The sequence below is a fragment of the Mirounga leonina genome, unplaced genomic scaffold (assembly GCF_011800145.1).
Source record: "Mirounga leonina isolate KUSES-001 unplaced genomic scaffold, KU_Mleo_1.0 Mir_129, whole genome shotgun sequence".
NCBI lineage: Eukaryota > Metazoa > Chordata > Mammalia > Carnivora > Phocidae > Mirounga > Mirounga leonina.
Genome location: NW_023270323.1, coordinates 78,170,431 through 78,185,914, shown reverse-complemented (window position 1 = coordinate 78,185,914; position 15,484 = coordinate 78,170,431). Strand labels below are relative to the sequence as shown.

Sequence of the window (15,484 nt, the reverse complement as noted above, 5' to 3'; positions counted from 1 at the left end):
CGCATGGCAGGTGCCTGACCGGGGGGGGGGAGGGGGGGCTCTGCTAGCTCTGAGCCCCTCCTGCGTGGGGTGTTCGCTCACCCCTGTCACCCTGGATGGCGGGGAGCATGTTCTCATGGGCTGCTGGCTCACGCTGGGCCGTGGAGCACTGGGGGCTCACAGCTGGCTCCCTCCACGTGGCTCTCCAAGTCATCAGGATGTCGTGTGTGGCCCGCTGGGAAATCTGGGGACCGGCCCCTGTCACCCAGGCCCCTTGCCAGGGTCTCCCTCCCAAGGCCAGCTTGTGGCCCAGGTCCTAGGGGTACTGCTTTCTAGGGGGTTCTACATGCTCACAGAGGCCCTCTGATCCATTCGGGTCTATTTTCTGACATGACGATTTTAGTCTGGCAGAAAAGCCTTTTGAAAAGTAAGCATGTGGGGCTCAGGAATATAAAGGAGGAACTACAGGCCAAGAAGGTGAGAGAGTAAGAGCCGCGGGGTCAGACCCTGCGTGGCTGTCAGTCTCTGCAATACCCCCAATACTGCCCTGGAATGTCTGATCCGCAGGTGGGTAAACTGAGGCAGGCCGCTTTCTCAGGGCGGCCCGGACCACCAGGGAGACAGGATCACGCCCGAGGAACACAGCGCTGCGTCCGGCTCCCAGTCTGGCCTCCAGCCTCCCGACCATGCCTCCCGCTCTCGGGTTCCCCCTGGGGAATCAGCTGCCCGAGGACTAGCGCCCCAGGGCAGGCCGCCGGGGGTGGGGTGGGGGGCCCCCAGGGCAGGACTGCTTCTGCCAATGGGCCGCGTTCCCGCGCTTTCTAAACTGCCACGCGTGGCTTCTGCTCTCTCTCTTACAGAATACAAGGTAAGAGGGGCCACCCGCTGCCACGCCGACCTCTGCCCGCCGCCACGCACCTGCCCAGGTTAAAAGTTCCTTTTGTTGTGGTTTCCTATGAAATGTGTGTGTCCGATGCCGGCGCAAGTATGTACCTCTCGTTGGCCTTCGGCTCAGCCCTTTGGTCCCGGCACACGCCGGCTTCCTGGGGTCAACCTGCGGTCTCCCCTCCCCACAGGTCTATCCTTATGACGCCCTCATTGTCACCAACCGAATTCGCGTCAAACTGCCCAAGGATGTGGACCGGACGCGGCTGGAGGTAGGAGGGCATCTCTGGGGGCGGGGGGTGTGCGTTCCGGCTGGGAGGTCCCCGGCACACGTCTGTCTGCGGCGTCAGCGCTCAGCACCCCTGAGGGTTCCCATGGGCAGCGGGGGCGCCACCAGGCCCACAGCGGGCTCGGAGCCCAGGCCCCGCGTTGTTCCGAGGGCTGAGAACCGTGGGAGTCTCCCCCAACACAGGTGGCTTTGCAGAGGGCTCTGCTGTGTGTCTGGCCAGGGAGGGCTTCATGACAGCGCCCAGTCGGTGGTGCTTGTCCTTCCCCTGGGGACTGGTGTTAGGAAGCTGGTCACGATCCGTGGCCTCTCGTTTGGCCACATTTACCCCCAGTGAGAATAATAAACTCCTCTGGAGAGCACCTGTAGGCTTAAAAGGCCAACAGGATGTCAGCTCAGGGTAGGTATTTGGATGATACTTGTTGATGGCAAGGACTTTGCTGAGCACTCGCTAGGAGCCGCGGTCCCCACGGTTGACGTGCAGGACTTAATCCCCACAATTGCCCTACCGAGTAATCAATGTCCATGCACTAGATCTCACCTCCTGAGCCCTGTCACGGATGTTTCGCTGCCTTTTAATGACCGTTTTGCGGGGCGCTACAGGATCTGGAGGCTCCTGAAGGCCTAGGGCTGCCCTGCCCCGTCTGTGCCCCAGGGCTGGGCACATGGGAGGTGCGGGGAGCATCTGACGCAGAGTGTGTGTCCAGCCAGCGCGGAGCTGCCCGACCGCCCACCTGGGAGGGAGCCGTAGGGGCGTGGACACAGCCGAGGGGCACCCAGCCAGCGCGGGAGGGCTGCCAGGAGAAGTCGGGAGGCCAGGTGCATCTGCACAGGATTGCCACCTAAGACGGGATGGACGGAGGCCCCGGCGGTGCACTGGGGTGGAGGGAGGGGGGCTGGTCCACTGGCAGCAAGAAACATGGGGCTGGCCTTTGAAGGAGGGATGGGACTCTCACCAGCAAAGAAGGGAGAGCATTGAAGGGTCTTCCAGGCCAAGGGACCCGCAAGTAAAGTCTTCGGCGGGGGGACCTGCAGGATGTGCCTGGGCAAGAAGGGAGCCCTCGGTGATGGGGGTCGGGCACCGACTTCCCTGCACTAATTGGCCTTGATGTGTGCGCCCTTCAGGTGAACATACAGCTGCCTACTGCGTGGGTCACTGGGCCCCTCGCCTAGGGCCCGGGACAGCATCCCTCGGCAGGGGGATAGTGGTGGCGGGGAAGGGCTTGGGGATGCTGGTGTGGCCACAGCCTTGCACGGAGACACATCCGTGTTGACCCTTTCTGTTGCAAGTGATGGGTGCCTGACCCAAAGTGACTCAAGCAAAAAGGAGATCACCAGCCATAGGGTTGATGGGTCCCCACAGGGGTGGCTCGGTCCTGCCTCAGGACCAGTTTCCTTCCCACCGTCTCCTGGCTGTGCGTCCTCTGTGTGTGTGTCGGCCTCGTCGAGAGACAGACTTCTACCTCACCTCTCCCAGGCTCAGAGTCTGCAGAGAAGAGATCCCGTGTACCTGGTCTCTCTCTCTCTTCCTCTCTCTCAGAAGTCCTGGCCCTGCCTTATTTCCACCTCTGGGTGGGTCCTCTGATCAGCCCTGAGTCAACCAGCTTGGCAGGGGACTGCAATGCCCATCGGCCAGGCTTGGCTACAGGCACTCCTAGAGCCAGGGGACAGCTCGGAGCTCTGGGACCTGGGACCTGCAGGGAGCTGGGGTGCTGCGGCTGGGGGGGAGGGGGCGGCATGGCCCAGTGAGCCCACAAATGCCACAGGAAGGCAGTGCCGTGAACCCGCCAAATCCTGCCATCATCCAGGACACGAGGGCATCGTGCCCGGCAAAGGACCACAAAGGCGGAGGACACATGAGCACCTTGCTCAGGAGGCTGTCTGTTTAGCAGGACATTTGGACCTTGCCCCACGGAAAAGGAAAGATGCTCGAAAAGTTCTGACCTGTTGGGATAAGCACAGGTCATCCGTGGGGTCTGGGGAGGCCGGGGCAGCCGAGGCCAGCTGGGAAGCAGGTGTGCGAGTCTAGGGGGGCAGGGGGCCCCTGGGGCTCATCCCCAGGTGCAGCTCCTGGCACGTGGAGGTGGCCAGAGAGCACGTGTGCACACAGACGCCAGGAACCAGGAGGGCCACCTCACACTCCGGGGGTGCCTGCCATGGGGGAGTAGATAGGGTCTTGGGCGGCCTCTTCATGGGGCTCAGGTATGACAATCCCCACTTTCTCTGTAGGGGATGTGCTCTTGGGCTCCTGCTGAGTGGAGTCCTTGTTAATCATGCGGTCATGTCCCCAGCCTGGAGGGCGCCTATTTGCTGTGTGTCTTTGTTCCTTATAGGGCCAAGCCCTGTGGGCTGGTTGCTCTCATCCCAAGAGCCGAGCCCAGAACAAGATGCCTGGAGCTTCCGGCACAGCGACGACCCCGGGCCAGGTTTCCCTCTTGGGACTGGGGTACCCTTTAAATGACACCCCCTTTTCTTTTTGCTAAATACCGAATGCAAGATGAATAGTGGTTAATACCTCTAAATACTTCCTTTTGAACAAACTCTGAGGATTGGATAATGGGTTTAATCATCCATTCTCCAAGAACACACCCACGGGTGCGTCTCTGTAATCACTTTCCTCTCATCTCCGCCGAGCCGGGAGGCAAGCTGGGAATGTTACCAGCAGGGGCACACCCCACATTCTTCGGGGCTCGGAGCCGGGAGGTGAGCCAGGAGTGGCCTAGGAGGGGCCGGCCACATCCCAGCAGGACAGGAGGCCCCTGATATTTTTATTTCAGGGAGAGGGCTTTATTTTTAATATCAAAACAATTTATAACTCTTGTAGAACTCCAGAAAAATGCAAAGAAGAACGCAAACATCACACGGAATTCCCCCACCAAGTCATAACTTCTGTTAGCACCATGGTAGACATGATTCCGGAAATCTCTTTCTGCACAAATACCCAAGATCGCTGAATCTGATTTTTGATGTGTAGGTTCACACTGTTTATGTAGTTTGATATCAGCTTTTTAAAAAAGATGTTATTCATTTATTTATTTGAGAGAGAGAGAAAGAGCATGAGTGGGGGCGGGGAGTAGCACAGGGAGAGGGAGAAGCAGACTCCCTCCTGAGCAGGGAGCCCGATGCGGGGCTCGATCCCAGGACCCAGAGATCATGACCTGAGCCAAAGGCAGACGCATAACCAAATGAGCCACACAGGCACCCCTGATAATCAACTTTTTTTCGTTTAAGTTTGACATGAACACTTTCCACGCTAGTTAATATGGATCTGCTCATCCTTTTAATGGCTGTGTGATGGTCCCACGTCCACACTTGGGAGGGTCTGAAAGGCCAAGCTGTGGAGTGGCAGACGTGGCCTCTGCTCACGCCCCGCCGGCTAGACCTTGGTCACACGTCAAAGCTCCATGCAAGGCAGGCTGGGCGTGTTGTGTGGCCAGCAAGAGGAGAGGATGGATTTGGGTGGACAGCTGGTGAGCCCAGCTCATCTCTGTAGGGTCAGTCCCTGGAAGGAGGACTGCTCTGTCGAGTTCTCCACCCTTGCTCCCAGAATGCTTAGCTGACTCTCTCGTTCATTTGCTGAGTATGTGCCAGGCACTGAGCGGGGGTCCCGGGATGCGTGATGAGCAAACACAGGCATGAGCTCTGCCCTCCCAGGCTCAGTCTGATGGGGGAGACAAAATCAATCACTTGATAGCCCAAACGAGTGTGTGTAATTATATACCAAGATAAGGGCTCTAAAGGGGAGGAACATGGGCCATTAAAAATGGGTAAAAGTTAACTGGGTGTAGTAAGTGTTGTGTTTACGTGTGGGTGTGCACGTCTGTGCATGTGTGTAAGGTGAGGGAGGCCCACAGGGAGAGAATTCCAGGAAGAGCAGACTGCATATGCAAAGGCCCTGGGGCAGGAGGAAGCCAGGGCTATTTGAGGAAGCACTTTAAAGGGCTAAGGTGGCTGTACTTGAGCGGGGTGAAGATCAGAATGCGGCCAGGCCTTACAGGGCCCTGGGCCATGGTAAGCAGTTCGGATTTTAGTCTTAAGGACAATGGTTTTTAAGTTGAGGGACTCCCTGATTAGGTTTGTAATTCAAAACACCAGTGAGGCTGAACTGTGAGGCCCAGATTGGCCATGTGGGTGCAGGGAGACTGTCTGGGAGGCTCACAACGGAGGGGCCTCATCCAGTCTGCTGGAGGCCTTAAGAGCAAAACCGGCCACTTTCCCGGAATGAAATTCTGCTTCTAAGTGTCAGAGAGGTGCAGGGAGTGGCCTCCGGATATTTGCTTCTGCCCAGGGACAGTTAGGGCTCCTTCTGCTCCTGGAAACTCCTGGAAGCAGACCCTCAGAGGGTAACCGCCAAATGCAGGAAGGGCCAGAGCTCCTCCAACGCATGAGGCCCTCAGGTTCTGGGGGCAGGGCCCAGACCCTCTAAGACAGAAAGCCCTGGATCTCAGAGCCCTCCAGACTCGACACCTCCAGGGTTTGCAAGTGCTCACGTCTGTGGGAAGGGAGGGTCCCCTTGCAGAGGAGTCTTGCGGTTTCTGGACCGCCCCCACCAGACCTTGAATCTAAAACGCCTGACTTTGTTCCAACAGTAAGAACCCAAGTCAGAAAGTGCCTGGGAAAAAAAAAGGACCCTGTGGTTAAGAATACTTCCTTTGTTTAAACCCATCCAACTGGTCTGGTGAGAATCTGATAGACTGATGGCAGCAGCTGAGTGTGTGCCCAGCGCATGGGCATGGGTGCCTCTGAGAGATGGGGCTGCAAGAGAATCCAGCACTTCGGGGGCCCCCAGGTCCGAGCATGAGCAGTCCTCCCAGGCCAGGCCAAGTAGCAGGGATTGCAGGGGTGGAGAATGGGGAGGGAGGAGGGAACCACAGGGGAGAGTAGGGTAGGCTGGTAGAAGCAGACCACATGGAGAGGGGAGGAAGTGGGGAGGCAGTATGACAGGGATATGGGAGCAGAGATTTGGATTCAGGGGTACACGTGGCCAACAGAGATTGTCCCTGGGGGAGGGTGGGAGACCAAGCTGAACAGGCAGGCCCGTGCCCATCCTCATGGAGTTGGGAGCCAGATGAGGTCAGCAGTGACCAGATCAGCAAGGGCCTGATTGGCTAGGGCAACCAAGGAAGGCCCCCTGGAGGAGGGGACATTTGAGCTGGGACTGAGGATAAAGAGGAGACTTTGTGTGAAGTGAGGGAAAGAGCATTGCAGGCCTTGCGGGTGGCAAAGAACCTGGCATATTCTAGAACCCATCACGGAGCAATGTTGGTGGGAGAGGTGGGCAAGGACACATGATGGTGATGCAGGGCCTCAAACCACCTGACAGCCACGTCACTCCGCCTGGCAGAGCCTGCATCCCCTCCCTACCGCATGGGCTCTGGGAGAGCTCACGGGACTGTGGGTGGAGCGCTGCCAGCACCCCCAGACACAGACCAACACTCCAAAACCATGGTGGCCATTGTCGTGACGACAGTAATATCATGATGATGGTGTTGTGATGACGATGATGTCATGGTGATGCTCTCATGATGATGTCATGCTGATGATGTCATGATGATGATGCTGTCGTGACGATGGTGTGCTGGTGATGCGATGGTGATGTCACGACGACAGCGATGTAATGATGGTGATGTCATGCTGGTGGTGATGTCATGATGATGATGTCATGCTGACGATGATGTTGTGCTGACGATGGTGTCATGACGACAATGATGATGTCATGATGATGATGATGTCGATGACGATGGTGACGTGATGATGATGTCATGATGATGTCATGCTGATGATGATGTCATAACGATGATGTTGTGACGGTGGTGTCATTGTGCTGGTGATGTGATGACAATGATGTCATGATGATGATGTCACTATGACAATGTCGATGATGATGTCATGAGGATGGTGTCATGATAATGGTGCCATGATGATGTCATGCTGATGGTGATGTCATGATGATGATGTCATGGCTGACGATGATGTCGTGCTGACGATGGTGTCATGATGACGATGGTGTTATGATGATGTCGTGCTGGTGATGTCGTGATGGCAATGATGTCGTGATGATGATGATGTCATTGTGACAGTGGTGTCATAGTGACCACAATCCCATGATGATGATGATGTGATGATGATGTCGTTGTGCTGGTGATGTGATGACAATGACGTTATGATGATGATGATGTCATTGTGATGGTGATGTCGCGGAGACCACGAGGCCACGATACAATGATGTCATTAGCAGGGGCCTCCTGCTAAGGGGCTGAAACTTCAAAATGTGGGCCCCACTCAGTGGGACTCGCCTCTGCAGCAGGCCCCCCGTCCTTGCAAGCTAAGCCATGTGAGCGAGCAGAACCGCACCGTGGAGCCCAGTCCTCCAGAGAAAAGCGGCCCCTCGCTGGCCCAGGAGAGGCAGGCTGAGCACACCTGAGGCCTGAGCCCCACCCAGGCAGCCCATACTGGTGCAGGGCCCGGCAGTGCCTAGTGGGCCGGGTGGAAGGAGCGGGTGAGGGTCAGCCAGGCCCCTCCCAGGAGCACAGCTGAGCTTGGAGAAGTGAGGGGCTGCTGGAAGTGCCCTGCAGGGTGAAGGCCGGAGGAGGGGCAGGCTGGTCCCCGCAGGGTAGCCCAGCCCTGCTGGGGCAGAGGCTGCCTAGCCCCAGGGGTGCTTTCCAGCCCCTGGGCCTGGCTCCAGGCTCCCAGGTCCAGCCCTGTGGCTTCCTGGATGTGTGACCTTGGGCGAGGCCCATGGCCTCTCTGAGCCAGGGTTTCCTGGGGCCATAAAATGAGGAGAATCTCAGCATGTGCGGATGGCGGCAGATGCCGTGAAGGCTCTCACCCCAGCCTGGCCCGTGGTCCTCAGTCGGTGCAGGAGAATTGTGAGGTTTGCCTCCCTAACTGGGGTCCCGACATGGGCCTCACGGTGTCCACGGAGCTCCCTGACACTAGACACCAAGACTGTATGAGTGATGTGTTTTTCTACCGGGATGGGCCGCTTCACCAACGTGACCCAGAAAAAGTTGGGGATTTCTGCCACCAAAAGGATAGCATGGATGGCCAGTCCTTGGGGCCGGCAGGCCCGAGTTGGGCCCTTCTTCCAAGGGAAGCTCTGGGCACCTGCCTGGCTGAGCCGCACAGGAGTCTGGGAGCACTGCAGGTGCATGCAGCAGGCTGTGGTTCCTGGGGTGGTGCTGAACCCCAGGAGGGGTTCGGGGTTCTGACGTGCCCTTTGCGGGCTGCATCACACTGGGGCGTCCCCCGTCTGCAGCTGGGTCTGCCGCCTTGCAGAAAGGTGAGTGTGGGAGTGCCCTGTGCCTCACACACTGACCACTCACTGTCCTCCTCTCTGTGTGAAGGTGTGTGCGGGTCGGTGGCCAGGAGCAGCACCTCCCATGAGCTCCTGCCGCGAGCAGGGGGTCAGTCCTTATGATTCCCACGCTCAGGAAGCCTCCACCGAGGGGTCCAGGTCACAGACTGAAGTCAGAGTTTCACTTCCCCTGGAAAACACCCTTCTGGCCACAAGATGCTGGCAGAAAGATCATTAACGCTTTATAAGGCAACGAGGCTTCTGGGTCACGAGTGTCCCCTCGACAAGGCCCTCCTGGGTCGTCGCTGGTCCCGCAGCCCTCACAGGGACCAAACTGCTTTCTGAGCTGCCTCCCCCTCTGAGTGAGATCTCTGTGGGGTGAGGGCGGCCCGGTCAGATTTAGTCCTGTGTCCCGGACCACCCCCGCCCCCGGCCCCATGAATAGAGGCGGAGAGCAGGTGCAGAGCTCAGCCTGCGAGCGCCCCACATTGGTTCTGGGGCACAGGCGTGGGGGTCCCCGTCCCTGCCCGGGGTGTCCGTTACCTCGGGAACCACAGCTCAGGCCCCTCAGCGGCAGTGGGCTTGCTCCTACTGTTAGGTTTTCAGGAGTTCTGCATGCTGCTTGTTGCAGCCTGCCATGACTGAAAACGGAGTAAACCTGCAGTGACATAAATTAGAGTTAAAGCAAAGGTACTAACTACTCAAGAGTCAGCCCTGCCTAACTCCTTCACCACAGTTACTACCCTCCGCGCTCTCGAGGTTGCCGACACCGACCACACCTGTAAGGAGAAACGTCCTGGGGCTTGTGCTACTGGGCCTCTCTGTCCAACTCCGCCCTCGGTGACATCGTGTTGGCAGCTTGAAACGGGTGGTGTGAGAAAGAGGCCGGGGGGCTCTGGGAGCCTGCGGTGAGGGTGCAGTCAGGAGAGGCTTCCTGGATGAGCCGAGTTCCACGGCCAGGTCTGAGCAGTGAGCGGGAAGGGCTGACGTTCCAAGGGTGGAAGAGCGGATGAAGGCACAGCCGTGCTTATTCCCATTTTCCAGAATCGTAACTGAGGTCAGGTCACGCGGTGCAGCTGGACCGGGATGGAGCCGGGACCAGAATCCTGGGGGATCTGGCTCCTGGGCTGGAGGTCTTTATACGATGCTGCCCTGGAGGGTCGTATGTCAGCAGACCCCCGGCAAAGCATGCAGGGCCCCTGCCATGTTGCAGAAATGGCCTCCTCCCCAGGGGCACATCTTGGGGAGCCCAGGGCACCCCAGGAGTGAGGCTGTGCCAGAATGAGGCCAAGCCACCCCTCTACAAAGGCGGCACACCCTGGGCTTCCTCCCTGTTCACTCAGGAAGGAGCTTGGCCATGCCTGACCTTGGCGGGCACCTGGGGGTCGGGCCGCCCTGCCTCCCGGGGGGCCTTCAGGAGCCAGGGCCAGGGGAGTAGGCCCGGGGTCAGAAAGCTGGCTCCAGCCACTGGAGGGGGCTGTGCCCCCACGTGCCCCGCCTGCTACAGGGTAAAGGAGGGCGCCTGAGTCTACCACATGACCTGAGCGAGTTTATCTTGAAAGTCAATTTGAACTCAGCTCCTCCTCACCTAGGTGGTAGTGGAGACTCAGCGGGGCAAGTTCCAACACTTAGGACCACACAGCTAGAGCTGGGTTGGGGCCAGGGGGTGGTGAACAGATACCCTGCTGGGCATTCCTCATCTGGCCCTTGCCTGGCCCTCCAGAGTCCTCAGACAGCCAAATTCTGTTCTCGCTCTGCAGATGAGGATGGGGGCCCTGCTAGCCTCTGGGACTTCCCCTTACCCCAGCATTCCCAAACCCAGCTACCATCACCGGCTGTGGGAGGCCTGGGCCACTAAGCCTACCGTGGTAGGTTTCCGTGGGCCCAAATCGTCAGCTCTGACAAGCACCCCGGGTTATTGCCAAGGCCTGTGGGGCTAGGAACTCAGCTGGGACCCCAGTTAGCGTCCTCCCCACTCTCTCCTAATCCCACCCTGTCTTCCCTGCCCTGCAGTGGGCTCCTGGACGCAGGACCGCATCATCAGGGTTAAGAACACCCGCCTCAGGCTCCCCACATCCCAGCCCCAGGTGGAGCTCTGTAACCCCCACAAGGAGCCAAAAAGGAGGGAAGCAGCCTTGGATCTCTTTCAGGGCCCGGTCGGGCCTCCTATCCAAGGATGCGTCAGCCGCCTCTCGCAGCCTGGCTGTGTTCAGGCCCTGGGGACAAGCTCCACACCAGCTCTCCCCACCCTCTGGTCTGCCTGCCTCTCTCCTGCCACTGTGTGTCCCCAGGGTACAAGTCCTGAGGGTGCGCGTTTCCGTGGCCACGGGACCTGGGCTCTGTGCAGCTCTCCGACAAAGTTCCCAGGGCATCTTGGTCCCGAGGGTGCAGGTGAGCTGCGTGGGGCCCACAGTGACAGGGCTCTGTGGCTCCGTGAGTACCCCTGGGCTCCCCCGGCAGGCCTCCCGGCTGCCACTGTCCCCCTTGCCCTGGCTGGGGGGGCTCCCAGGCTTGAGCGCCCAGTCACCCCTCGGCACCATCCTCGCCACCGCTGGGCACCATGCCTCTTGCCTCGTCTCCCTCCGCATATCCCCAGCCTGGCTACCCCCTCAAACAGCTCAGCGTGGGGATCCCTGCCTGCTCTGCAGGACCACTGTCCACTGAGGACAGCATGGAGAAGGGGGACGCCTGCCCCCGCGCCAGCTTCGGGCTCTGGATGGTCCCTGGATCCGCTGCACGTCCGTCCACTCCCCCAGGGGCCCGTGTCCCCGGCCAGGCCGCCAGTCAGCGCTGAGAGCACTGGAAACAGTTTTCCTCTTACCCTCCCTTCTTCACCTCTCGATTGCCCCACAGTGATTGGGAAGTTGTGATTTAGTGCCTGGAAAAGGGGTGATGTTGTCCAACGACAATTCCGTGTCTCTGTGGACTGGCCGTGGACTCCCCAGCACACCCGCATCCACGCCGTGCAGAGGGTTCACTTCTGGCGAGTGCCGGGTTCTCGTCCTGCGTGCAAGCTCAGGATAGCAGCGGAGGCCGGCCCCTTCCTGGCAGAGACTCGCTTGATGGGGTGTCTGCGTCTGTGTGTCCGTGTGTGTCCATGTGTGTGCACAAGTGGGGGGGTGTGTGCGTGCGTGTGTGTGCGCACGTGTGTGTGTGTGCATGCATGGGTGTGTGTGTCCGTGTCCGTGTGTGTGTCCGTGTGTCCGTGTCCGTGTGTCCATGTGTGTGCACGCGTGGGTGGGTGTGTCCGTGTCCGTGTGTGTGCCCGTGTGTGTGCACGCGTGGGTGGGTGGGTGCACGCGTGGGTGTGTGTGTCCGTGTCCGTGTGTGTGTCCATGTGTGTGCACGCGTGGGTGTGTGTGTCCGTGTCCGTGTTGCACGCGTGGGTGTGTGCACGCGTGGGTGTGTGTCCGTGTCCGTGGGTGGGTGTGTGCACGCGTGGGTGGGTGTGTGCACGCGTGGGTGGGTGTGTCCGTGTTGCACGCGTGGGTGTGTGTGCACGCGTGGGTGTGTGTCCGTGGGTGGGTGTGTGCACGCGTGGGTGGGTGTGTCCGTGTGTGTGCACGCGTGGGTCGGTGTGTGCACGCGTGGGGGTGTGTGTGTCCGTGTCCGTGGGTGGGTGTGTGCATGCGTGGGTGGGTGTGTCCGTGTCCGTGTGTGTGTCCATGTGTGTGCACACGTGGGTGGGTGTGTGCACGCATGGGTGTGTCCGTGTCCGTGGGTGGGTGGGTGCACGCGTGGGTGTGTGTGTCCGTGTCCGTGGGTGGGTGTGTGCACGCGTGGGTGTGTGTGTCCGTGTTCGTGGGTGGGTGTGTGCACGCGTGGGTGTGTGTGTCCGTGTCCGTGGGTGGGTGTGTGCACGCGTGGGTGTGTGTGTCCGTGTTCGTGGGTGGGTGTGTGCATGCGTGGGTGTGTGTGTCCGTGTCCGTGGGTGTGTGTCCATGTGTGTGCACGCGTGGGTGGGTGTGTGCACGCGTGGGTGTGTGTCCGTGTCCGTGGGTGTGTGTGCACGCGTGGGTGTGTGTCCGTGTCCATGGGTGGGTGTGTGCACGCGTGGTGTGTGTCCGTGTCCGTGGGTGTGTGCACGCATGGGTGGGTGTGTCCGTGTCCGTGGGTGGGTGTGTGCACGCGTGGGTGTGTGTCCGTGTCCGTGGGTGTGTGTGCACGCGTGGGTGAGCACGCGCATGCACGTGTTGAGTACTCTGGGCCCAGATTCAACCAGGAGGGCCTCTGGTGACTCACACAAGACTGAGGGGTGTCCTGTGTCCCTCCTCCGGATCCTGCCAACAGCTGGGCTCCGAAACCCACTGCCCGCCACGCAGATTTGGGGATTTTTGTGAAGGCATGAACAGTAATGACGGGTGTCTACGCTTTCCATGGTTCGCCAAATGTCTTCACCTCTGTTTCTCTCCGGACCATCACAAGTCTTAGTATGAGTAGTTTTGTTTTAAAGTCAAGGAAACCACATTGGGGGAGGGAGGCAAGAATTGTTTCCTTTAATTGTAAAATTCCCATAAAATTCACCCTGTTAGCCACTTTACAGTCTAGAAACCAGTGGCCTTCAGCACATTCCCACGTGGTGCAACCACCTCCTCGATCGAGTTCCGGAACATTCCCATGCCCCCGAAAGGAAATGCTGTCCCGTTGAGCAGTCATTCCCCACCCCCGTCCATCCCCAGCCCCTGACAGCCGTTCTCCGTTCTCGGTCCCTGTGGACTCGCCTCTTCTGGATGCTTCGCAGAAACAGAACCACAGGCTGTGGGCCCTTTGCGTCCAGGCTCCTTCCCTGGCCCTCCTGTCGCACGCCTTATCTGAGTCACTGCGTGCGTCAGGCCTTCGCTGCTTCTCGTGGCCGGATGACACTCCACTGTGTGCACGGACCCCGCTTAGGCAGCTGGGTTGTGTCCGTGTTTTGGCCACCGGGAGCAATGCTGCCCTGAACATGGGCGCCCGTACCTGCTTGAGTCCTGTTCGGTCGGGCCCCTAGCCGAGTCTCTTTGTTCGGTGCCGTGCGCTGCAGCGTGGGAACAGCAGGGATGCAGAGGGCGCGCAGGGGGAGCCCACGGCCTCCTGGACGCCGAGCCCGCCTCTGGACCACCCAGCAGCACGGAGCTGGCCCTGCCGCGCGGGTTACAGCATTGCTAACTGCTCCTCTCTGGCTTTCCCTGTTTGTTTGCAGAGGCACCTGTCGCCCGAGGATTTCCAGGAAGTGTTTGGGATGAGCGTGGAAGAGTTTGACCGCCTGGCCCTCTGGAAAAGGAATGACCTCAAGAAGAAAGCCCTGTTGTTTTGACGGCTGCCGGGCTGTATGACCGCGTGCACCGGCGGCAGAGCCCGGGACACCTGGAGAGAACCACAAAAACCCCTCCTACTGCACCTGGCTCTGGCTTCCCTGTGTCCGTGGGGGGCGGGCGGTGGGCCCCTGGAGAGGGCTGGGCTGGAGGCGGGGGCAGGAGGAGGTCCCAGAGCAGGTGCGACCTCTGTTTCCGCCAGCAGCGCTCCTGCCCCTGGTTCAGAGCCCAGAAGCCTTGCTTTGCGCTGTTCCTTCCCCGCTGTTGCTTGGCATCAGGGAGATGTTGCACAGTAGCTGTCCCAGGAGATCAAGGAACACTTACGCGACGTGCAGCCCAGCTTCCCGACCCCTGTGCAGTGCCCCGACCTCCCCACCCCCCCGCACTAGGCCCTGGGGGCACAGAGGTGCCTGGGACTCGGGATGGGAGGAGGTTTGTCAATGACAGATGCTGACACAATCATGGGTGGGTGGGCACCTGGCTCCCAGTGTCTGCTCACCCCCCAACTTGCTCAGCCCTGGGGAGGCACAGCCTTGCACCCGGACAGGCCAGGCCAGGGAGAGTGCCGCAGAGCACCCGGGACTGCATGAAGTAAAGCGCGGGGTGCATGATTTTTGCATCCGCTTGTGACGAGTCTGTTTTTAGGGACAAACGTCAGCCTGACAGGGTACCTTCGGCCAGGGCCCTCCGTGCACTGCATTTTTCTTCCAAATCATCCCCTAGATGCCTAAATGATATCTTTAAAGTAACACAGAAGTTTTTATTTTATTAAAGAGCATAGCCTACTTAAACATAAGACGACATATATAGAGTTCCATTTTATGGTCCCGCGGAAGGGGAGCGCCTCCAGCCTTATTCTCCACTGTTCAGATCTGTGTGTTTTCGCTTCTTGGTGTGTTCCTAACACCTAGGGCTCCTTGTCGGTTTTCTTTCCGTTGTTTTGTTTTGGTTTTTTTTTCCTTTTCACCTGTCACCCGGGTGCCCTTAAGGGCAGCCCTCGCCCACGTAATGCCCACGTAACGCCCACGTAATGCTGTTTATAAGTATGCGTGAAGTGTAGCCACCACAGTCTGCCTCGCTGTTATTCTCCACGTCTTGGAGAGAGAACATCCTCTTCTGATGGCCAAAGCCCCGGAATAGAGGATTTCCATGCATCCAGCCTAATACCCAACGTAGCCCTTGCTGTGCCCGTCTTTCCCACGGTGGAACGTAGCCCCCTGGGCAGAAGCCTTCCGCATGAGTGTGTGGTCCTGAGACAGGCACCTGGCCGCTGGGGAAGGAGGAGGGAGACGCCACCCTCTTCTGGCCTGCAAGGTCAGCACAGGGTCCTGCAGCAGAAGGCTGGCCAGGCCCCCTGCTGAAAGGTGTCCGTGTCTGGTGCGGGTAGGGCTGGTGCCTGTCCCAGGAAGCTTGTAATGTGGGTTGAGAGGTTTATGAATCACTGGGAAGGTGTCACCAAAGTCTGTTCCCCTGTCTTCTGTGGAGCTGTGTCTTTCTGTGTGTCCTGGCCGTCCCGTCTGTGAGTCAGCGTGACTCAGATCCTTCCAGCCCCACCACGTACCCTGTTGCGCACCGGCTTCCGACCAGCCCGGCTCGGCCAGGGAGGCGTGTTTCTCGCACCTAATGCACTTCCTTCCCTTTAGCAATCTGAGCCCCGAGCAACTGGAAACCCCTGGCTTTTTCATTAGAGCAATGTCCTGTCAGCTCCCAGGGGAGCCTGGAAAAATAAAGGACGGTGTATCCTAA

General features: G+C 59.2%; 1 protein-coding gene across 20 annotated transcripts in view; it reads left to right on the top strand.

Moving 5' to 3' along the window:
• ABLIM2 (actin binding LIM protein family member 2) overlaps positions 1-15,484 on the top strand; it is a 144,720-nt gene extending 129,236 nt beyond the window's left edge. For all 20 annotated transcript variants that reach the window (XM_035005364.1, XM_035005379.1, XM_035005381.1 and 17 more), the window contains 3 exons: positions 840-847; positions 1,056-1,136; positions 13,627-15,484. In XM_035005364.1, coding sequence (XP_034861255.1) covers positions 840-847; positions 1,056-1,136; positions 13,627-13,740 — 203 coding nt within the window. In that variant the 3' untranslated portion in view covers positions 13,741-15,484. The remainder of the gene's footprint in view (positions 1-839; positions 848-1,055; positions 1,137-13,626) is intronic.